The sequence below is a fragment of the Nannobrachium achirus genome, assembly GCF_963921795.1.
Source record: "Nannobrachium achirus genome assembly, chromosome: 24".
Taxonomy (NCBI): Eukaryota; Metazoa; Chordata; class Actinopteri; order Myctophiformes; family Myctophidae; genus Nannobrachium; species Nannobrachium achirus.
Window position 1 is genome coordinate 46,884,704 of NC_137831.1, and position 24,147 is coordinate 46,908,850.

Genomic DNA, 24,147 nt, shown 5'->3' on the forward strand with positions numbered 1-24,147 from the left:
TCAGACTTTGTTTGCCTCCCCCTAAAATTATATAAATTAGACAGGCTAATCTCCACATGTATTTAAACCAGGATATGAATGGTGTTCTGTACATGTTCAGGAATACTGACCTGAGTGTCTCCAGTGTACAGTCTGGACTCCCCAGTCCAGCAGAGAGTTTTTTCACTCCAGAATCGGTCAAATCATTGTTACTGAGATCAATTTCCTTCAAACTAGAGGAGTTGGAGAGAACTGATGATAACTCCTCACAGCATGTCTCTGACAGGTTGCAGCCACTCAGCCTGGAGAAACAAACATTTGTGGAAGAAATCAATATGTTTGTATTTTGTTTTAAAGAAACATGTAATGTACATGTATCATCTAACAATGCTATCACTATTTACCATTCCATAACATTCTTTGCAAGTCTATCTGCAAAATAAATTGTAAACGTTGCTTCTGTTTTTTTTAAACTCTGTTGTGCATGTACACATACTCTCACACGCACGCACGCAGGTACGCACACACACACACTCACACGCACACGCGCGCACACACACACACACACACACACACACACACACACACACACACACACACACACACACACACACACACACACACACACACACACACACACACACACACACACACACACACACACACACACACACACAGTTTAGATTAGTCTATGTTGAACTAGTATAAGAAGACTGCTGCTGATTTTAATGAACTTTCCACTTAAGCTCTCTGGGAGGTTAATTGATCAATTTTCTTCATTTTAAAACATGTTAAACTTTTTCAACAATAGCAAAAAATAGCATATCTACAAGCTCACATCACATGCTGTGAGCTGTAGATCTGCTATTTTCACTATTTGTCATATGAGGAATGCTGAAACGGTTTAATGCTTGAATTCTCTTTCCTATAACAGAACAATGATATAATATATTAAATGTATCCAGTGCACTTACACTGCTCTACTAGAGGCTTTGACCAGTGGCAGCAGCCCCAGAAAAGCCTCCTCTGAAGCTTGGTATTTCTTCAGGTTGAACACATCCAGATCCTTTCCTGATGACAGCAACATGGCAGCTATAGTTGACCACTGAGCAGGAGAGAGTTTCTGTGTGGAGAGACTTCCTGAACTCAGGGACTGTTGGATCTCCTCTTCTAGAGAATGATCATTGAGCTCATTCAGACAGTGGAACAGATTGATGCTTCTCTCTAGAGAGTCATTGTTCCGGATTTTCTCCTTAATGTAGTCGACAGTCTCCTGATTGGTCTGACTCTGAAAGCGACTGACCTCGACCTGTTTCCTGATCGGCCAAAAGTCTTTGTAAGAGACTCTGATTGGTCTCCAATGAGAGGCCCAGCAGGAAACGGAGGAACAAGTCCCAATGTCCATTTTTACTCTTTATTGCCTTGTCTACAGCACTCTGGTAGACATTTGTGTTAGTGTCGGGTTTACATAAGCTGGACCAAATGGATGTTGTTTGTTGTTCTGACAGTACGTTGACACCAGTCTCTGTAAATTTGATGAAGACATAAAGAGCGGCCAGAAACTCCTGAACACTCAGATGGACAAAACAGTACACCTTGACCTTGTGGAACACATGCTCCTCTTTAAAGAACTGTGTGAACACTCCTGAGTACACTGCTGCATCTCTGATATTAATGCCACACTTTTTCAGATCTGCTTCATAGAAGATCAGGTTGCCTTTCTCCAGCTGTTTAAAGGCCAGTTTCCCCAGAGACAGAATGGCCTTCTTATTCGTCTGAGCTCTGTGATGAAACTTTTCTTTCTTGTGTATGGACTGAATCAACATGAAGTGGATGTACATCGCAGTCAGGGTCTTTGGCAGGGCTCTCAGGGTATTCGGCAGGGCTATTTCTGTGACCGTTCTCAGCATGGCCTCCAGAACTTTAGCAGCGATCCAACAGAAGACTGGGATGTGACACATGATGTGGAGGCTTCGTGATGTCTTGATGTGTGAGTAGATTGTTTTGGCCTTGTTCTCATCATCACTGAATCTCTTCATGAAGTACTCCTCCTTATGTGGGTCAGTGAACCCCCTAACCTCTGTCACCCTGTCAACATAATCAGAAGGGATCTGATCTGCTGCTGCAGGTCGTGAGGTTATCCAGATGAGAGCAGAGGGAAGCAGGTTTCCCTTGATGAGGTTTGTCAGCAACACATTCAAAGAGGTTGGTTTTGTGACATCAGTACATTTATTGCTCTGGAACTGTAGAGGAATCCGAGACTCATCTAATCCATCAAAGATGAAGACAACATTGGATCCATTCAAGATGGAGATGACTGCTTCCTTGGTTATACCAAAAAAGTGATGAAGGAGGTCCACCAAGCTGTAATTCTTCTTCTCCTTCAACATCAAATTCAATGCTCGGAAAGTGAATGGAAATACAAAGTCAACATTGTTGTTGGCTTTGTCTTCTGCCCAGTCCAGAGCGTACTTCTGAGTTACGACTGTTTTACCAATACCAGCCACTCCCTTCGTCATCACAGTTCTTGGTTTACCTTTTCCAGGTAAAGGTTCAAAGATGTTTTCTAATGTGATTGGTGTTTCTGGTCCGGCTGGTTTCCTGGATGCTGTTTCAAACTGTCTGACCTCATGTTCTTTATTAACATCTCCTCTCCCTCCCACTGTGATGTAAACTTCTGTGAAGATCTGATTCAGGGGTGTTTTTTCCCCTTCTTCTGGGATCCATTCCAACAAACTCTTGAACTTGTTCTTCAGAATAGACTTGAGATGTTGTTGATATGAAGGAGCAGGAGTTTCTAAATGATCAATGAACAAAGGATATCATTAAGTTCATGTTATGATACATGTGGTCCAATGAGAGGTCTTGATATTTCTATAATACCTTATTATTTTATTTTAATATTGAAAATAATATTTAATTTATAAATGAATTCTTGAGTAATTCACAACACAGCTGCTCAAATAACGTTCTCAAACTCACTCACCTCCAAGCTCAACCGCCACAGGCTCAAACCCACGTGAAGAAAATATCTTCTTTATACGATCTGAGAAATGCAAATACAGTGACAACATAACAGTGATATGAGTTTTCAGCTGTTGGCTTGTTTGTAGTGGACACATGCATGCACGTGTGCTCACACAAACACACACACAAAGCATATCCTATATTATTTAAATTGGCTAATGGCAGGTTGGCTGGGAAGACCACAGGCACGTCATTATGACTCAGACCTCAGACATAACCATAAATAAACCCAATATGCCCATAAATAGGCGTATCACTATGACTCTGAAATAACCATAAACAAACCCATATATAGGCATGTATGGAGACGCAGTTGTCCAGAGCCACAGAATCGACTGCTATGCCCATATATGGTCATGTATATATGTATGGGTCCCAACGACTTCAAACTCGGCGCGCATCAGCAAGGACTCGAGGGAGTGCGGTGCCCACCATTGAGACGTTTGGATATGCAGTTGTCTAGAACCACTGATCCAACAGATTTGTCCACATATGGGCATAACAATATTTGGGCATATACTGATGACATCAGTATCACAAAAGGGACAAGGACTGATCTCCATATATGGGCATAAAAGACAGACAGACGGATCGATGGGTATTCTAACAAAGCCCCCAACTCTACATGTTGGTCTGATCGGTGGTGTGGTGTAGGTGTGAGGACAGTCTAGCGGCCTGAACTCTAGATCAGTTGTTCTCAAATGTGGGTATGTGTACCCCTAGGGGTACACAGAGGTATTACAGGGGGTACGTGTGAAAACTTGGAAAATGTAAAAAACTGGACACAGTTTAGAGTAAATGTGCTCAGGATGCTCAGAGTCTTGCACTCCTTTTGTCATTTATAACGTCATATTGTTCAATATATTCTTCAAAAGGTGGCTTATCGTTCATTCATAGCATCGGGTGGATACCTCATATCCAAAATGACTACTTTTCAGGATTCAAATTCAAAAGTAGCAGAAACAGCAGTTCTACAAGCTCAAAACGTATTTTGACCTGAACTGCTATTTTTGCTACTTTTGTATGACACTGTAGTATGTAAGTAGGATATTAATAATCTACAAACAAGTACGGAGATATGAGGTTTCTCCCTGACAGCAATGATATGCTATATTTACTGTAGTTTTCTAAGCAACCTGTTGTATTCGGGTAAAGGGGGGTACTTTGATCCAGAAATCATAAAAAGCGGTATTGAAGCCAAAAATGTTTGAAAACCACTGATCTACGGTAGATGTCTGGTCAGTACAATGTTTCACCTACTAAACAATAAAACACTGCTCTAGATGTCTGGGCCAGTACAATGTTTCTGAAATTCATGTCATTGCTGAGCAGTAACGTGTGTAACTTAAAATTTGAAGAGCAACTTACCACGAAATATCACCCCCAGCACCAAACCGACTGCAGCGATGAGAGCAACGATAACGCCTCCAACAATGCCTCCCGTGGGTGTAGGTTTGGGCGGAGGTCCTGTGGAGAAGTTTTATGATTTCTGTGTTAGGAGCCTAAATATGTCAAACAGTCAACACTGCATTCTGTAACACAGTGATTCAATGTATTCACATGTACAGTAAACTACTGCACTGTTAGCCCTTACTGTAAATGTATAGCAAAATTCCGAACAGTATTATACTGTATTGGTATCAGACAGTATTATACTGTAAACAGCAAAGCATTCTGGGAGTGAAAATTACTTTTTTACAGCAATTTAAGATAATGTCATTATCATAGGAATTGCTGTAAATTTGCTCTTAACAGCCAAGCATTCTGGGAGGGAAAACATGCATTTTTACAGTAATTAACTTTTTCACTGCCAGATGTTGTTATTTATTTATTGGGTTTTGTGCCAGCAAAAGCACCTTACCTTTGCGATGTTATAGACAAAGATGTATTTTTTTTTCATCATTATTATTTTATTTTCTCCTTAAATAGGTGTACCGTGGCTATACCAGCAGTAGAGGGCAGCCTCATGCAAGAATTAATGTGAAAATGGCCGCAATAGGCTGCCGTCCGTCAAGGCAGCTCAATCGCTACAGACCAATAGATCCAGAGAAAATAACAAGGAAGAGTGTTGTTACTCCATTGATGCTAACGTCCAGTGGGTTTTTGAGAGCACTTTTACGGGAGCTGTCTCTACGGTACACACCCGCGCGACCCCTCATCAGTTTACAGACATCAAACCAAGGTACAAAAGAACGAGCCAAAGAATGTACAATTGGCATCGCGCCGCCGGGAAAAATGGGGCGAACGGGAACGTCCAAAGCGTTGATAGAGTTAAAGAGAGAATGTCATTATTGTCAGGAATTGCTGTAAATTTGCTCTTAACAGCAAAGCATCCTGGGAAGAAGACAGCAAAGTATTCTGGGTAAAGCATTTGTCTAGTTATTAGGGGCATTTTCGAATCTTCTGGGAGCTAAAAATGCTTAATGTGTCATCTCCATGTGTCTGCCCAGGCAAGCTGACTGACATTATGTCAGAATTTGATTTGTCAGTATTTGAGCCTCAAACCCTAACCCTAGCTGCTATCTCTAGGTTACGGTTCAGCTCCCTCACCCTGGTGGTCATAAAAGGAAAACTGCTAAGAACTCTATCAGGGGATGAGTTTGAAAATATAAGCATGGTCCCAACCCCATTGTACCATGCTAATCTTCTCTGTGTTGTCCCAATTTTAGCTATGTCAACGTTCTGCAGAACTTATACTATAATATACATTATAAAATAAATACTATAACATATAGTAAGTTACTAAGCAACTTTGGAAAGGAATACAGTAAGTTACTGAAAAACATTTAACAAGAATACAGTAAGTTACTGAAAGACTTTGAACAGGAATACAGTAAGTTACTGGAAAAAAACATTCAGCAGAAATACAGTAATTAACTCTACAATTCTTTTCAGTAATATACTGTAATTCAAAATACAGTAAGAGACTGCCAAAAAAAGTTTCTTAGGAGATAACGTGCTGCCAGTACTTTACTGTAATTCTGCTGTGAAAAGTCTTACAGTGTGTACATACCTTCATGATTAAGACTGTAACAGTGATTCAATGTGTTCACATGATGTCATAAACGACATACTTTCATGATAGACTGTAACAATGATTCAATGTGTTCACATGGTGTAGTAAACTACATACCTTCATGATAAAGACTGTAACAGTGATTCAATGTTCACATAATGTACAGTAGTAAACTACATACGTTCATGATAAAGACTGTAACAGTGATTCAATGTGTTCACATGGTGTAGTAAACTACATACCTTCATGATAAAGACTGTAACAGTGATTCAATGTGTATGATGTAGTAAACTACATACCTTCATGATAAAGATAGTTGGGTCCAGGTTCACTCCGCTCCATGCTGAACACGTTCTTCACTGCACAAGTTAATGTTTTAACTTTCCCATCTTCATCCCTGGTGACAATCAGCTGATTAGAGTTTGGTCCAGAGTCAGACACCACCACCCATTCCCCTTCATCTTTCTTCCAGAGATAGGTAACTGGCCCTGACTCTGTGACGTCCCCACGCACAGGCAGACAGTGCACTTCACAGCTGGTGGAGTTAGAATCACAAGGTGCCTTGGTGGCCACGAGTGGCTTTGGGACTTTCTCTGTAGAGGAAAGAGAATAAAGAAGACAACTTATTGCTGATGTTCTCTCCAGACTGCAGTTAAAATAAAAAATATGTTGGCTGTGAGATCATCCTCAGGTAAGGGTTATGGTGCAGATTTGTTTATATTAATTTTCTATAGAAGCAGTGGGTGTTTAGTGGCATCATTAAAAACCATCACGTGGGCCAGACAGCACACCACTGTTCTAGATGGATTCACATTTTGAACAATTTGCATTTTTATCAACACACCCACCAGCATCAAACAATGTGATACAATGCTGACATGTATGTGTGCCGTTATGGTTAAAGCCATAGTCGCACTGCAATGAGACACAATACATGTTAATTTCATATGCACCTGTTCCCAGAAGTTTAACTTAACAAAGGTTCTGGTCTTTTACAGCTTTGTAGAATAGAACAAAGTACCGATTCTCTTCACTGTACAAAATATAATCTTCACATTGTTCTTTCTTTTTTCCCATTTTCTTTCTGAATCCCCCACACACTCTATTAACTAAAACTTCAATTCAAATGAACATTGCTGTGGACAGTAAACATTGTATATTATAATAGACACATGATGACACATGATCTTCACAGGACACAGTTACTCACTCATCTGTTTAACCGTTGTCTTGCTCAGCAGTCGACCGTTGATGTGCACAGAGTATTCTCCAATGTCTTCTATGGTCATATTGTTGATGACCAACTGTCCAGTTTCTTTATCCAGTTCTGTGCGTTTTTTAAATGTCCCGTAGTAATCCACAACAGGACCAAGAACCAGATCCCATTCTGCTGCTTTATTGGGTCCATGTTTCCACAGGATGCCAGTGATGGGTTCAGTAACAGAGCTGGTATCTGGAAGCAGGCGAAGGACTCCTTGTGGTGGAATGTAAATCACATCTTGTTGAGCTATGGAGAGAAGATTATTTCAGTCAATTTCAGTTAAAGTATCATTAACGTTGTTGCTGATACATATGAGGGTTTAGCAGTAAAAAAGAAAAAAGTAGCTATGCCAGACAAAAGTAAAAGAAAATGTGTAAGGTATGTGTCATATTTCAGTACTCAACCAGTAAAAAGCTGTTCATGCTACAAGGTTCAAAACTATGTACAGTAGCAGCAGTACACCATTGTTACCAGTAGAGGGCAATGTGACTCCACACATAAACTGTTAGCTCCCTTTCTACACACAGTGAACAATGTGACCATGCAGACAAAGGTTTACACATTTGTTAAATATAAATAGAAGATCAGTTTAACAACATTTTGAAACAGCCTTTAGTTTCAGCTTGACAATAACAAGCTAAAACTGACAATGAATTCCACCTGACAGTGACTCTGTACATGATAGTTTTATTTCATTCTTTTTGTGGAAATAACACCAAAAGCATGTGGATTGTTTTTTTGTTTGTTAACCAATCCTTCAATGCTGGGTTTGCTGTTTATATTTTATAATAATAATGTACAATGCTCATGGGGGTGTAGGAAAGTAGGTGTTATGAGGTGGGTATTGGGGTAGAGTTACTTTGTAGATTTTGAATAATATTACAAAACATCAAGCCCTTCAACCCAATTTACATGTCGGGCATTTGAAAATAGCCGATTTGAAAACTTGAAATGGGACTTCTTGCATGATGACTACTTTTACGTACATTTAAGTACATTTTGATGCCAACCAATACTTTTGTACTTTTACTGAAGTACATTTTGAATTCCAGACCGATACATTTACTCATTCCCTGCCAGGCCCGATAGTCCCGAGATTATTCCAATGTCTTTCCCCGCCAGGCCCATTCGGATTTTTTTGTTTGAAAGCTGTGAGCAATGTGGACACACGTGGTGCATTATCTAGGCATGGGTGTGCATGATCCGTGCACTATGAATTACATGGAAGTCTATGGAGACGAATGGCAGGTGGGAGTACGGAGGTATGTTAAAATGGCGGCCAATTGTAAAGTAAAACATTTGAGTACTTTTTCCACACTGGTAGCCTACATTATAGCCTATGGACAATCAAATTCAAATGGAAACATTACATTTTGTTGTGGTGTCATAATTAAACTTAGTGTTGATATGACACACTGATCAAGAAAAGGAAAACATGGCACTTCATGTCAAAAAGGTTGCTGACCCCTGATATAAAAGATCAATATCCATAATCGGACATAGTCAATAATGACAACTTATGTTATAGTTAGAGTGTAGCCAACAGACCAGCACACACGCACACACACTGTAACTCTACATACAGTATGTTTCCATACATAGATATTATTGACTACGAAGACCATAGGATTATGATTATTGAACGTATATATAGGACATTTTAATGAGAAGGGCTCTGGTTACAAAGTGGCCATTGAAGGACTGGACACTTTTATGAAGTGGGCACTGGATAGAACTGGTCAGTTGAAGTGGGCCCTGTCCTTGTGTCTGTGTCATTACCACACTGGTCTACTGCCTGTGCCCAGGCCCAGAGGCCCAGTAGCTCAGTGGGCCTCTAAACCAGAGACTCTATGTGAATTATCACTGTTTTACAGGCCTGCGACACGCCGTCAAAGCGTGTCGCAGGTTTGAATCACGATCTTGACTACCTTTGCTGCGTGTCACTCCCCATCTCTCTCCCACTTTCCTGTCAGTCTACTGTCCTATCAATAAAAGCCTGAAAACAAATCTTAAAAAGAAGGGGGGGTGGGGGGGGGGAGTATGTGAAAACGCTCTGATTTGCTGGTAAAGGCAGCTATAGATGATGTTTTAACTCTGTCAGTTAAAGTTAGCAGGATGTCATTCCTAACATTCCTCTCCCATCAACTCATTTGGCTCTGTTCCAATCAGATCGCTCTAGCTCAGCGGTTCTCAAACTATGGGTCAAGTGGGGTCGCAGGGAGGTGCCGTTGGCATTGGCAACCAAAAATAACAATACAAAATACATACAAAACATATATATTTTCAACTAGTAGCCAGGCATTTAGTTCGCAAAATGTATTTGAACCCCCTGGCATTTAAAAGAACCGGGCGGATATTAGCAACACTTGTTTGCGTCCATTTGAATGACGGCCGATATGCAAAACTGTGTCAGACCACCAGCAGGTATTTGGTGCCCGTGGGGGGGATTTGCCCCTGGGCTACTCTATGGATATATACAGTAGTTGGTTTTCAAAGCAGATTACAGGTGACAGGCATGAATCAGACATGAATCAAGGTGTGTCCTACATGTTACAAATGTTAGCCAGTGGCATATAGCCAGCATGGAAGCAGAGAGGTCTCCCCAACCACAACCAAGTGTGATCTCACTTCCCTTAGAAAAACACTGACTGAAAAACAAGGCATTACGCCTATCCTAAATCTAATTCTTGGTTACGCTACTGTCAGTAGCAACTTTGGCAATGTTTCAACTGTTTCAACTGAAACGGGACCCTCCCTCCTTGGGCCCCTGACTGACGGCCCTATTAGTTAGGTAAAGTTAGCCGAAAGTTAAACCAATCTGGGAACTAAATCAAAATCAATATCTTTCTTCACAAATGTGTTCATAAAGGTGTCAACTATCACCTCTGAACTTTCTCAATCACAACTCCCTTCGGAAACTTTGTGGGAGCCAATCAAAGTTGGGGGTATCGGGATACCTGGGCCTGGGATTAAAGGGGATAAAATAAAGAAATGGCCAATATGAGCGACTGAGCGTATGAGGTGTGTAATTAGGGTATGTTTGGGCTGCTGAATCCATTCCAACCATTAGTTTTCAGTTAAAATGACTCCTTGGCCATAAAATAGGCCTAATTGGCTAAGGCTTAGCTAATCATGTCATTCGAGTTCACCTGTGTCCTGTTAGTCCCTATGTTTTAAACCCTTTTGAGTGTTCCTTGTCAGATTGTATCATGTTATCCTGTGTGTCATGATGTCATGATTACCCGCCCGATCTTGAATAGTTTTCATGAATTCAAACCCTACTCCAACCATTTTTTTATTGCCAATATTATATGTCTCGTGGCCTATTTTATGGCCAAGGAGTAATTTTTACTGAACACTAATGGTTGGAATGGATTCAGCAGCCCCAAAATACCCTAATTACACACCTCATACGCTCATATTGGCCATTTTTTTCCCCCCCCTTTAATCCCAGGCCCTCGGGATACCCCCAACTTTGATTGGCTCCCACAAAGTTTCCGAAGGGAGCTGTGATTGAGAAAGTTCAGAGGTGATAGTAGACACCTTTATGAACACATTTGTGAAGAAAGATATTGATTTTGATTTCGTTCCCAGATTGGTTTAACTTTCGGCTAACTTTACCTAACTATATGGCTAGTACAGCCCTGGACAAGAGGAAGACAGGAGGGGCTGTTGTTGAGATGTCATAGCACATTATTGGAACAGTCAAAACAATTTGTTATCAATACGAGTTCAAATATGCCACAGACACTTTTAAACCAGAGTTGATGCACACAGCAAGACGTTAATAAAGGTGAACTGTGACACACATGTACCTTAACGATCCAGGCTCATCTGCATTTTAAACAAATCACCCAAATTATTTTTAAAGAAAGTGACTCATGTAACACAGACTGGTGTCAAGTGCGCACCGTGCTAACTTGGATGAAAACATGCTCGAGAGCACAATGCCCCAAGGACAGGGCGGCATTGGCTCAGGGGTAGAGAAACCGTCATTAAAACATAGAGGGTTCCTGAAGGATCCCCACTTCGAATCCGGGCTCCCCCAGAGTAAGTGTCGAAGAGTCCTTGAACAAGACTCTGAACCCTTAGTTGCTCCTGATGAGCAGGTTGGTGCCTTGCATGGTTTCCTCCGCCATCGGTATTTGAATTTATGTGTAAATGGGTGAATGTAATGCACAATCTATGTAAAGCGCTTTGGATAAAGGCATTATACAAATACATCATTTACCATTTCGGCTACAATGCAAATATTCAAAAATAAATAATATGGTAGTCTGTCGTCTTGGATAATGAAACCTGGCTTTCCAGGGGGCTCTGGGGGGCCCAACGTAATCCAAACCAAGAATGTTATAAAGTTTATTTATTCACCAACCTGATGTCAGAAAGTGTTCAGCAGCCATGAACACACACACCAACCACAGCGCTGTGAGGGGACCAGTCTTCATGTTGAACATCGATCACTGATCACCAATCAATAGAGATTCAATACCAAACGAACGACTCAGAACACGACCGACGTTACTCACAACCACGTTAATGGTGGAGTGATTTATTCATTTCCGTCTCTTGACTTGGTTTGTTAGACCCCGCCTGTTGGATCTTACAGTATTATCATCATTATCAGGTGGAAAGCTTGTATGTCCAAAACTGTGACTTTTTAAGGAATAGAAAAATAAAAGAAAGAACCTGTGTTCCATATTTGATCCAATGTAGTTATTATTTAGTCACAAGTTGCTGTTAATCATTTTCATTGGTTAAACATGTATCTTGTAAATCAAGCAGTGAGCTTTTTCACTACTTTAGAAATACGAAGATACAAGGTTTCTGCCCGACAGCAACAATAATGTGTCGTTTAATCATTGAGTCCACAGAAGTTCACACAGGACTGTTTGCGTTGCTATGGGATACAGACTGTAGGACCTTGTGTAATCTTTTTATCCTTAATGTCTATCTGACTGTACCTCTATGCTCTTAAGATTACAGCCTAATAAAGTATTGTGTTAACCAGGCCTGGAATTTCATCATTTTATAGGGTTAAAGGCCACTTGTCAAGTTTTTTTATTTGCTGTAAATTAAGGGTTTTTCAGGACAGTCTTTTTTTCATGAACAATCATCAGATGGTTGAGGAGGAACAACAGTGTTTTCCATTTATTACATTCATCATCAATAGTAATAGTAAGTCAACATGGTCACATTGTGGGTTACAGTATAGCTATGCAGAGTAAAGCCTCCATTTTGGTCCATGTAAACAATCTACAGCATATCCTCAGTCACTCACACTTGGACTTATGTATGAAAATATGTATGTTTCACACATACATATTTTATACACATTCTTCAAAACAAAATCACTGAATCACATTTTTAATTAAACTATAGGATATAGCAGTGGTGGCCATTTTGTGGTGCCACACATAGAAAATCCATTAATTCTTTCAGAAAATATTGATATAAATTATTTTAAGTCTGGAATCAAAGCTATCCAGGATCCTGTGTGAAAACATATGATTCTGTGTCCAAACATATCTGAACATTTAATTACATTATATACTATATTTAATAAATACCCTTTTTATTTTTTGCGGTTCTCAAATATTTTTTTAACAGAGAATGACATGTTTTATGCTCATGATTCACCAAGATCCTGGATGGCTTTGGTTCCAGGCTTTAAAATAATTTATATAAATTGGGAGGATCGTTGCTTTCATTCTGGTCCCTGTAGCTGGTCCACATTAAACCTATCTTTTTGTTAATAGAAATTAACAACCCAAAAAGTAGCGCAGTAAAAAAATAAGAGCAGCATCTACTGATGGAACAGAGAAATGGAGGAAATGAAATGGGACAAACTTTCACTACAAGCAGGATTTACAAACCGTTGCAGTCTCCGCATTTTAAAGCTGCACTATGTACTGTAACTTTCTCTCTTCTACCCTGATTTCCTGCTCATACATGAGCTGGACATCCATTCTATGCCATTGAGCTAATAGAGCCTGCTTGATATCAGGGGATACACTGAAGTAGGGATGGGACCATATGAACATTTCATATCACGATTTACGATATTATCACGATAATCAAAATATCCCGAAACATCCATTATCCTAGGGCGGAACATTTGCCAAAAAACAACGTATCTACAAGCTCACCGTTGTGAGCTTGTAGATCGGCTATTTTTTGCCAGTGAAAAAAAAGACTGTATCAAGTACGTATATTATTAGCACGTTTTACCAATAGAGGGTTTAAATGGTACCGGATATGCAGCTCGGCAAATAAAAGGTGAATTGATCCCAGTGCATGACGGAGGATAGATTTCGCCATACATTAAATCTCCACTATACGATTATCGTGAGTGTTTTTTTATCACGATAAACGATAATATCGCTTATCGTCCCATCCTTACATTGAATCCGTGTCAGATCCTGTGTCTAGAGGTGAGACATGTCCTTTGACACGACACACACCCACACCCACACACACACACACACACACACACACACACACACACACACACACACACACACACACCCACACCCACACACACCCACAGTACACCCACCACCCAGTCCCTGTCTCATGTTGCCAGCGTCCCCATCAGAGGCTCCATGGCGGCCAGGAAGCAGGCCTCAAACTCCTGGTCAGAGAAGCGGGCGACGGACTGGCGCGCGCTGCTGCGTCTGATCTGCGCGCTCTGGGCGGTTAGCAGCGCCAGGATGCGCTCCAAGAAGACTCAAGGACACCCAAAATGACATGTATTTGGCCACGGACCGAGCCTGATTTCAGACTCTGCGCTGGAGCTTGAGTCTGACATTGTCCCATTGACAAGAGATTTCAAAGGGGAGGGGATTTAAAATTTGAAATTCCCAATTACAAGAGATCTGGTGGGAGGGGTTGTGTTTGACTTGTGTACACAAAACATTCTCCCCCTCCCCTCTATGACAGGCATCAAACAGGTCGTTGTCTTTGATGTTGCAGTGAATGGATAGTGTTACTTGTTACTGTAAATAACAGAGACCGGAGAAGAGAGGCGTTAGTTTCAGAGGCCCCCCCCCCCCCCCCCCCCCGAATATGAATTTGTACCCTCGCCAAAAAATGTCATTCCCTAAAACTATGACTTCATACCCTAAAATTTGACTTCATACCCACCCCCAAATAATAGTCATATCCTATAAAAATGATTTCATACCCTTCCCAAAAAATGTCATCACCCGAAAAAATATTCCCCTCAGGGGTTCCGTACTGAATGGCCCTTTGATGTTAGGGTAAATTCTTGTGGTGTTAGGATATATTTGTATGGTGTGTGAGTTAAATTCATACCCTCTGGTAACACTATTTGTATGGTGTGTGGGTTAAATCCCTACCCTCTGGTAACACTCTTTAACAGGATGTGGTCTCGTAGAGAAGGTGGAGTTCTGAGCATCAGGATCCTGATCCACTCCCTCAACAGTGGATCCACCCTGAAGGTCAAACACAAAGGTCATACAGTAGGTCACAAACCGATGCACACAGTGATATTCATAATCAATTAATTAATTTCAACAGTAGAATAATGATCAGAACCTATAGCCATATACAGTTATATCTATAATCCGTCCGAGGACACATTTTATAATGCCTACGGCTTCATTCCTGAATTGTATTATAAGCACCGTCAAACACAAATATTTTATAGTATAATTACTCAGGATTCTTTGTTCCCCGTTGTCTCAATCTGAAGGGGTCAAAGAAAGGCTATTTTGTTGATTTTCTTTTACCTTGCACGTCTGGTTACTTTGGTTATTTGTGTTTTGTTCACTGCACACACCTGACAAAAGACCATTGATATTAAATATTGATGATGATCGTTTAATGAAATTAAGAAATTGACTTTGTTATGGTCCGACCAAAAGTACATTTTGTCAGGAGATATAGTCGGCTCTTGGGTGTTTTAATATTTTCTAATGTGGCCCCCTTTGAAAAAGGTTTGGAAACCCCTGATTTAGGAGGTCTAAATCGGCCTCAAATCTTAATGGGAGGAGAACGGCCCTGTGTGAGTGATTCAGATTGTAACTCTAAAGTACGCCTGTGTTGAAAGAAGTTATGACTCATCAATTATAATCAGTGACCTGCTGCCATTTGCTATACAGCATTTACCCTAGAACACTCACAGCCATGGTACTTTGTTTCAGTAAAATAGTCTGATAACAACAAAATGATGCTCAGTTTGGGGCAGAGGTTCTTCCTTAGTACTTCCTTGACCTACTGGCAGTGTGCATGCAGAGTTTGAGCTGCACTCGTACATGTGCACACGTCGTGCACACAGTGTGAAGTGCTACACATCATAATCAAACAATAGATTAAAACCTGGATCAGTGACATTACAATGAAGACATTTAGCAGACACTCCAGAGCGACGTACATATAGGCCTACAGTACATAGAATGCAGAGAGATGGTGCCTCAGTAAACTATAGGATCACATACTGTAGAGGGGGTCACAAACAATAGGCCTACAGTACATAGAATGCAGAGAGATAAGTGTAGTGCCTCAGTAAACTATAGGATCACATAGAGACAGTGTAGTGTCTCAGTAAACTATAGGATCACATAGAGACAGTGTAGTGCCTCAGTAAACTATAGGATCACATAGAGACAGTGTAGTGTCTCAGTAAACTATAGGATCACATAGAGACAGTGTAGTGTCTCAGTAAACTATAGGATCACATAGAGACAGTGTAGTGTCTCAGTAAACTATAGGATCACATAGAGACAGTGTAGTGTCTCAGTAAACTATAGGATCACAAACTGTAGAGGGGGTCACAAACAATATAGGAACCCTTTTTGTTTATTTTTGACATTAACCACATCCCTATTCTAGTGCGAGCATTCGCCAGAAAATAGACGATTTACAAGCTCACAACACGTCGCAGTGATTTGGTGAAGAGGGAAAAACCAATGTCAAAACCAATACAAGTAGCCAAAGGTCATGTTAAATGTCTGAAAATAAACATGAACATGAATCCAACACAACAACGATGACAGCGCTGTCAAACTGATGAAATCCATCAGAAGGTTTGATCTGTACACTGAAACTATGGGATAACAGGTAAACAATGAACCTAGCATCAGTCTGAATTAACATTGTGGTCAAGAAAAACAAGAATGACTAGCATAAATGTACATCTGCATGGTCGTCATATCTAGGTCAGTCACTAACATCAATCCAGCACAATGTGGAAGAGACACGCTCTCTTCTCCTCCAGGCTAGTTTGTTAGTCCAGTGGTTCTCAACCGTGACCCCCAAAATAATCATATTTGAATTGGGGATCCCCCACCCTGACAAGCACTTGGAATTGTAGGAGTTGAGGCATTACATTTAGTTTGACTCGGTTCCACAGATATTGTGAAAATAGCTGATCGACAAGCTCAAACCGCTGCGAGGGATTTTTCTAAATGTTTGCCTCTTTCTTATATTATTTGACAATTTGGCCAATGTTTGACCAGTTTTTATAGTATAGTAGTTAATTAATTTTGATATAATAATATTGATATTTTTCTTAAAAAGTAATGGTATTTACAGTAAACAGGTCAGGGGGAGCCAGAGGTAAGGATAGGCTTTGTATTCTTTTTTTACCCCCTCCAAAATCATGTGGGGACCGCCCTGGGGGTCCTGACCCACAGGTTGAGAACCACTGTGTTAGTGGAGCAGCCACAGCCCACTCTGTAGTCACTAATGTGTTAGTGGAGCAGCCACAGCCCACTCTGTAGTCACTAATGTGTTAGTGGAGCAGCCACAGCCCACTCTGTAGTCACTAATGTGTTAGTGGAGCAGCCACTCTGTAGTCACTAATGTGTTAGTGGAGCAGCCACAACCCACTCTGTAGTCACTAATGTGTTAGTGGAGCAGCCACTCTGTAGTCACTGATGTGTTAGTGGAGCAGCCACAGCCCACTCTGTAGTCACTATGTGTTAGTGGAGCAGCCACAGCCCACTCTGTAGTCACTAATGTCAGCTGGTTCTGGTGGAAACACTGAGTGAAGGCTTACGGTTAGGGGTGTGCGATATGGAAAAATACGGGGGCGGGGGCGTAGGACGAAGGCTCTACCACAAGTTATCAACTGGCATAATACAAGTGAGCTTGTAGATCGTGTATTTTCACAATATTTATCTGTGGAACCAAGTCAAACTAAATGTAATGCCTACAATTCCAAGTGCTTGTCAGGGTGGGGGGTCCCCAGTTCAAATGTGATTATTTGAGGGTCACAGTCTGAAAAGTTAGGGGAGCCTTGATATACAGCAGAGCAGGGGTCTCAAACTCAGTTTACCTTGGGGCCGCTGGAGGCAGAGTCTGGCTGAGGCTGGGCCGCAGCCTCAGCACACATGCATGTGTGCACAGCGCGTGCATGTGCGCGTGCACATGCACTAATAAAACAAATTAGTGCATGTGCACTAATTTTTTGATTATTATACTGTAGTTTCATACCAGTCTACAACTCCTGTATCTATCTCCCCATCAGTCTTCTCAAATGTCTTTTTAATTTTTTAACACAAAATAAGATGAACAAGGACCCTGGTGTAAACAAGTTGTGTTTAACTTATGGAACATGTACTGTACTGTTAACTGTACTGTATTAACTGTTTTGAGGTTCATATAAAACTCGCGGGCCGCATTAAGATTAAACTTTCATAAGGTGGGGCCACAAAATATCGTCTCGCGGGGCGCAAATGGCCCCCGAGCCGCCAGTTTGAGACCCCTGCAGTAGAGTGTAAACCTACAGGATCGGGTGGCCTCTGTGATGTGTGCCTTGAATGAGAGCTGACTGTCCAGGACAACACCAAGGCTCTGAATGAATGAATGACTGTCCATAACAACACCAAGATTCTGAATGAATGAATGACTGTCCAGGACAACACCAAGGCTCTGAATGAATGAATGACTGTCCATAACAACACCAAGATTCTGAATGAATGAATGACTGTCCAGGACAACACCAAGATTCTGAATGAATGAATGACTGTCCAGGACAACACCAAGGCTCTTGGCTGTTGGAACCGAAGTCACCAGAGATGGAAACAGAGAGATCCTGCATGGGGGAGAATTTACCTGGGAAGAAGAGAAGCTCAATCTTAACTGGGTTCAGCTTGAGGTGGCGAAAAGAAAACATCCACTGTGAGATGTCAGCCAGACATGCAGCGATGCACTCTTCAACCTGAGTGGTAGAGGAGTGGAGAGAGAAAAACAGATGAGTGTTTACAACGGTTACAATCAACCAATAAATAGTAAGGAGTTTAAGGATCAGATCCTACTGTAGATCAGTGTCACCATCATGACATTTCACTTGATCATTGATTGTCATACAAATAATTGCACAACAATTTACTTTTCTTTTTCCTTTGAACTAGGAAGGAATAATATAAATCATGTTTCTGTTTAGATTTTCAAAATAAATAATATGCTCTGGCCAAAATAGGTCATATTTAATCATAAATATTTCAAGTAGTGGAAATAGCCGATCTACAAGCTCAAAACATGTCAAATTGTGATGCATTGTGAGCTTATAGATCAGAATGTTTTTTTTTTTTTTTTGCAACATGGAAAAGATTATCACTCCTATGCCCTCCTGTGTCGGTGACATTGTGAAATGTAAGTAATGTCATCACAGCCATTCTAGGGCTGAAGTTGTCAGATAGCATCCATACTCACTCAGAAAACTGTTGAAATGTCTCCCACACTCTCTTCTCCTCCAGGATAGTGTTAGTTGACAGCCACAGTCCATCTGGTAGTTATTAATGTCAGCTGGTTATGGTAGAAATACTGATTGAAAACCCAGCTCCAAACACACAGACATTTAGATTTAATTCATAAACATCTCTGTTTTCACCTGTTTCTCTCACCCACAGACTGTTTTCCTTCCTGCTTCTTTTAGCCCCACCCCCTCTTGTACCTGCTAGGTTGTCTAGAGTTGATTGACACCTGGATACCCAATGATTGCTTCCAAGATCTTGGTATAAATCTAACACATAACTGACCAAGTAGCTGCATGTCTGCCCCCTTGTGGACCTGGTACTTTACTGCAGCTGCAGTGAAAAGACAAACCTGGGTTCAAATCCTCATGTGAACTCTTGTCTTTGATGTTTGATGATCTCAAGGTTAAGAGATCAAACTTCACTCTGACTCTGACTACATTTAAAGTGTTCAAATGAAAACAACAATACTAGTAGATTGGAATGTAAAGGTAGGCTAAAATATCCTGCGCTCCATTTATGTTAAGTTAGTAAATCAATATTATGCTCATCTGCTATTTGTTGTGCTTGAGTTTGTGATTTAAGCATATACTGTATTTTCCTCCCATGCACACCTTTTGATACTTGAAGATTTTGGACAGTATTTCTCATTGTTCCAATAATAATTAATTGCATGAAACAAGTATTTGTCAACTCCCATGTGACCCATGTTGATAAGAGTATTAAAAACATGAAAAAATATCTGTTTAAGGTAGATTTATAAAAATAAAAAAAAATCAGATTAATGGACAATCATGCAATTATTCAGATTAAATATTGTAATCGATTGACAGTCCTTGTTCAAAATAAAAAGAATATATTTACAAAGTGTAAATATATAATGGTCATTAAAAGCAAACAGATAAAGATGTGAGCAGTCAGAAACCAGGAGGAGAATGGTAGATGTAAAAGGACTTTATTGTAGCAAAAGTTCAAACATCAACATCGTTTCCTTTTTTTTGTTATCAAATGTTTGTTTTTTTTGTACAAGAAAAGACATGAATGTAAAATGTACACAAATACAACATACCCCGAATAAAATAGGAAAATAAAAAACACAAGATGAAATACATCAACATTGTTTCAACTGACTGGTTTTCAAAAATCTTCTATGACAGAGTTTAAACAGCAACACACCATAACAACAACATCCCATAATAAATGTACTGTTGAATCTATGCATTATTGATGGATTATTATGTTAAACAAATGCTAAAAAACACATGGGTCAATCTTCACATTCTGAAGCCCATATGAAGCATATTATTTACAAAGTATAAATATAATCATCATTACATTGTATTCATATAAGCAGTGGAGGACAGTTACTGAGTACTGAACTGAAGTGGGAGCAATCAGGGGTTCAGTGTCTTGCTCAAGGACACTTCAACACTAACTCTGAGGAAGCCCGGGATCGAACTAGCAACCCTCTGTTTGCTGAGCGGTGGCTCTTCCTCCTGAGACGCTGGACACATCTTCACACCTCGGGTGGCATTTCTTCCACACCCGCAATTATGACATGAGAGCAAAATGGCCGCCGTGTGAATATGGTATATACTCTAACTCAAGTAAATACTCAAGTATTCAAAAGCACACATATATATATTTTAAAGTTTTGTTCCAGTGGCTTCCTACTTCCTAGAAATATAGATGTGTAAAAGTTCAATATTAATATTTAAATGTAGCGTGATAAAAGTAATTATGAGAGAAAGTCATAGTCAAAAACTAAAGTACTTCAGTTCAGTACAGTAATCAAGTAAATGTACTTAGTGTCCATTACTGCTGTCAATAATCTTAATTCATTTACAATAAAATTACCAGTAAACCAAAAAGAAGCTTTTGTGTTACTGTACAGTATGTGTGTGTGTGTGTGTGTGTGTGTGTGTGTGTGTGTGTGTGTGTGTGTGTGTGTGTGTGTGTGTGTGTGTGTAGAGCTTAAAAGTTCAGCCCGAGCCCGACGGGACCCGACGGGTCGGCGCGGCGCGGGCCGGGCTGGGCTCAATTTGTCGCGCAAATGTCGGGCTTCGGGCTGGGTCGGGCTTGGGAAAAAAAAAAGAAAAAAAAAGAAAGAAATTAATATATTTATTTTTAATATATTTAATATATATTCAATTCATTTGTAGCTATGTGTGCGTATGTATTGTGTGTGTTCACAATAAACAACTTGACTTGTGTCGTATTAGTCACATTGGTTGCAGGCGAGCGCTGCGCGCCGTAATGATGTGTGTCTCTCTCCTGTTTAATCTGCTCTGCGCGCGGCTGCTTTGATTGTGTGTGTGTGTGTGTGTGTGTGTGTGTGTGTGTGTGTGTGTGTGTGTGTGTGTGTGTGTGAGAGCGAGCGAGGCCTGTCGCCCTGCCCACCCCCTCTCTTCCTCATGACCTGCCTTGACCAATAACTTGTCAGATACCTTGAAACAGGAAAACAAATAATAACAAAGAAACGACTGCGCGGTAAAGGTGGAAAACAGCAAAAATGGAGACTGATGAAGTGAAAAGGAGGCTGGCAAGTGGCGATTATGGATTAATTGTGCAAGAAAGCAAAAGACTAAAGTCCGAGGTGTGGAATCACTTTGACACGACGAGAACGGTGATCCGGTGGATTTTGTGCAATGCAAAAGCTGCAAAACTGTGTTGGTTCACAGCAGCAAAAAGACGGGGACTTCCATGCTAGGAAGGCACACAGATCGGTGTGAAGGCACGGGACTGCCGCCTCCCGAGGCAAATCAACCAAGTGTGGCATCGTTTTTCACAACTGTCCCTAAAGTCGTGTCATTGCCTGCAAAGGTGAAACAAGGTGTGACATAGAAATGTGTCCTCATGTGCTGTAAAGATATTAGGCCGTTTAATATCGTCAATGGAGAGGGCTTTGAAGAGCTCGCACAAGAGCTCATTAACGTGGGGGCTGCACATGGAAAAGCTGCAGTTAGCTCAGTTCTGCCATGCAACGTTACAATCGCAAATTGGTGTGGTAAAATGGCAGACGAGAGGAAGGGAGATTTGGCACTGCTGCTGCAAAGTTTGTTGAAAGATGGAACCATCGCCATGACAACAGATATGTGGACGGACGATTACCGCAAGATAAGTTACCTGACGATCACATGCCATTACATAACAGAGGAGATGGAGCTTGTGTCAAAAACACTTTCAACTGCGGCGTTCCCTTTAGATGAGGCCAAGACTGGAGAGAACATACGACGGGAGATTGTCAACAAACTGATGCAGTTTGGCCTCGATGATGCTTCTCTGACCAGAATTGTGTGGGTTACCGACCAGGGAGCTAACATTGTACTGGCTCTGCGTCCATACCGCCGACTGAATTGCATTGATCACGTACTCAACACAGTGCTGCGCCATGGACTTGACGTAGCACAGCTGAAGGATGTTGCTCCCGACATAGCAGATACAATTACTGCTGCCAAAGAGTTGGTGAAGTATGACAGGGCTGGCAGCGCAACTGTCCAAAACACTGCTGCAAATGGTGGACACCCGCTTCAGTACCGTTTATCTCAGTCTGGACTCTGTTCAGGCAATTTACCATGAGCTGCGAGAAACTGGATGCGCGAGGAGAGAGTGGACGGGTCGAAAGAATAGCGCCGGACACACTGAGCTTTTTAGTTGACTTCTTGAAGCCTTTCTACGACGCACAGAAAGAACTCGAAGGAGACAAGTATCCTACACTCAATCTTGTGCTCCTTAAGAATCAGTCACTCACTCGCCATGTTCAACCCCATGCACTTGACTCGGCACAGCAGGCCGCCGTGCGTAAAAGGCACCAAGAGTGGCTCGCTCGAAAAGTTAAAATAGACGACCGCCACAAAGTCGCCACATTCCTCTGGCCTAAATTTAACCAGTTGAGAATGCTGTCACTTGCAGAGAGGGACAATGTGTATGCGCACATCCGCGCTCTTCTCCGCGACATGCCTGCAGCAAGACCAGATGGAGAGGATGAGGATGCCGCCGCCGCTGCTCCTGCCCAAAATGAAGACAACGAGTTTGCAGAATGGGAAAATGAGCACAGAGCTTACGAGGGAGAAGGAGCGGAGGTTGACGAGGTGTCTCTGTATGTCGCCCAGACGCCTGTCATGAAGAATGACAAAGATGTCCTTGCCTGGTGGCGCGCCAACAAGAAGGTGTACCCAAAGCTTGCACAATTGGCAAGATCTGTGCTTTGCATCCCGGCCAGCAGCAGTTCCAGTGAACGGGTTTTCAGCGCCGCAGGGAGAACCATCTCCGAGCGAAGGACGTCGTTGAACACAGAGACGGTGGATTCCATCCTTTTTCTTCATCACAATTTGAAGAAATAAAATCGGTGAGTAGTAGCCTAGCCTTTAACTGTTGGTAATAAATGGCCAATGTAGAATGTAGTCTTCTTGGTCTCTTGTGATCTTATAATTTATTTATACTTTTCTTTTATTTAATTGCAGCTGCTTGCTGTTTGATTGAATTATTCACCGTTGGAACGAGCGACCTGCGGCCGCGGCCTCCTTGCGCCCTGCGCTGGACTTTTGGGACTATTAAACTCAACGAATAAGTGTTATACAAAGGAAAGTGTTGTGTTACGGACTAAAATAACAAATGCTGGTTATTTTATTTGTTTAGCCTATTTATATATTTTAATTTAACCAGGGAATGTTTCGTTTTGTGACTGATTAAGGCTATTCATTCTAATATTTTGGTTATTGTTTCCTGTAATGTTTAATCGTTAATCTTGGCTTTTATTTATTTTTTCCTATAGGCTAATTTCTTGTGCACAGCCACATGTCATAGTTTACTTGAGATTGTTTATTTTAGTAGCACACATTAATGTCGCACAACGTAAACTCAAAGGATTGTTGCTTGTTAAATTGTCCTCGGGAGTCGGGGCCTCTGTTTCACAATTGAATCGCGATTGTATTTGTTTGTTTACTGTACTGAAGAGTTTATTAGAAGTTTGCATGAGAAAAGGTACAGTTTCATGATTGTACAGTTCACTGCTATAATATGCCTGTCTGGCCGGAGCGGAGGGAGGCTCCACTCGAATGTTTTTGTGATTTGGGACAGTTATAGGCTACAATTATATGCCCATTTTCTCCAAGCTGCTTGTTTAATAAAGACAGTTGAAA

General features: G+C 41.1%; 1 protein-coding gene and 1 pseudogene across 2 annotated transcripts in view; both read right to left on the reverse strand.

The window, feature by feature from the left end:
* LOC308309370 (protein NLRC3-like) overlaps window positions 1-6,958 on the reverse strand; it is a 19,298-nt pseudogene extending 12,340 nt beyond the window's left edge. Inside the window, exons 1-6 of the transcript in view lie at window positions 6,871-6,958; window positions 6,322-6,615; window positions 4,375-4,473; window positions 2,966-3,025; window positions 954-2,776; window positions 111-281 (exon numbers count right to left, since the gene is read on the reverse strand). The product of the transcript in view is annotated as a protein NLRC3-like (transcript). The remainder of the gene's footprint in view (window positions 1-110; window positions 282-953; window positions 2,777-2,965; window positions 3,026-4,374; window positions 4,474-6,321; window positions 6,616-6,870) is intronic.
* LOC308280335 (NACHT, LRR and PYD domains-containing protein 3-like) overlaps window positions 1-15,436 on the reverse strand; it is a gene marked incomplete at both ends in the record, with an annotated part of 149,630 nt that extends 134,194 nt beyond the window's left edge. Inside the window, 5 exons of the mRNA XM_080720597.1 lie at window positions 7,233-7,529; window positions 13,687-13,711; window positions 13,867-14,001; window positions 14,645-14,740; window positions 15,431-15,436. Of these exons, the coding sequence (XP_080576723.1) occupies window positions 7,233-7,529; window positions 13,687-13,711; window positions 13,867-14,001; window positions 14,645-14,740; window positions 15,431-15,436 (559 nt within the window). The remainder of the gene's footprint in view (window positions 1-7,232; window positions 7,530-13,686; window positions 13,712-13,866; window positions 14,002-14,644; window positions 14,741-15,430) is intronic.
* Window positions 15,437-24,147: the final 8,711 nt, after the last annotated feature.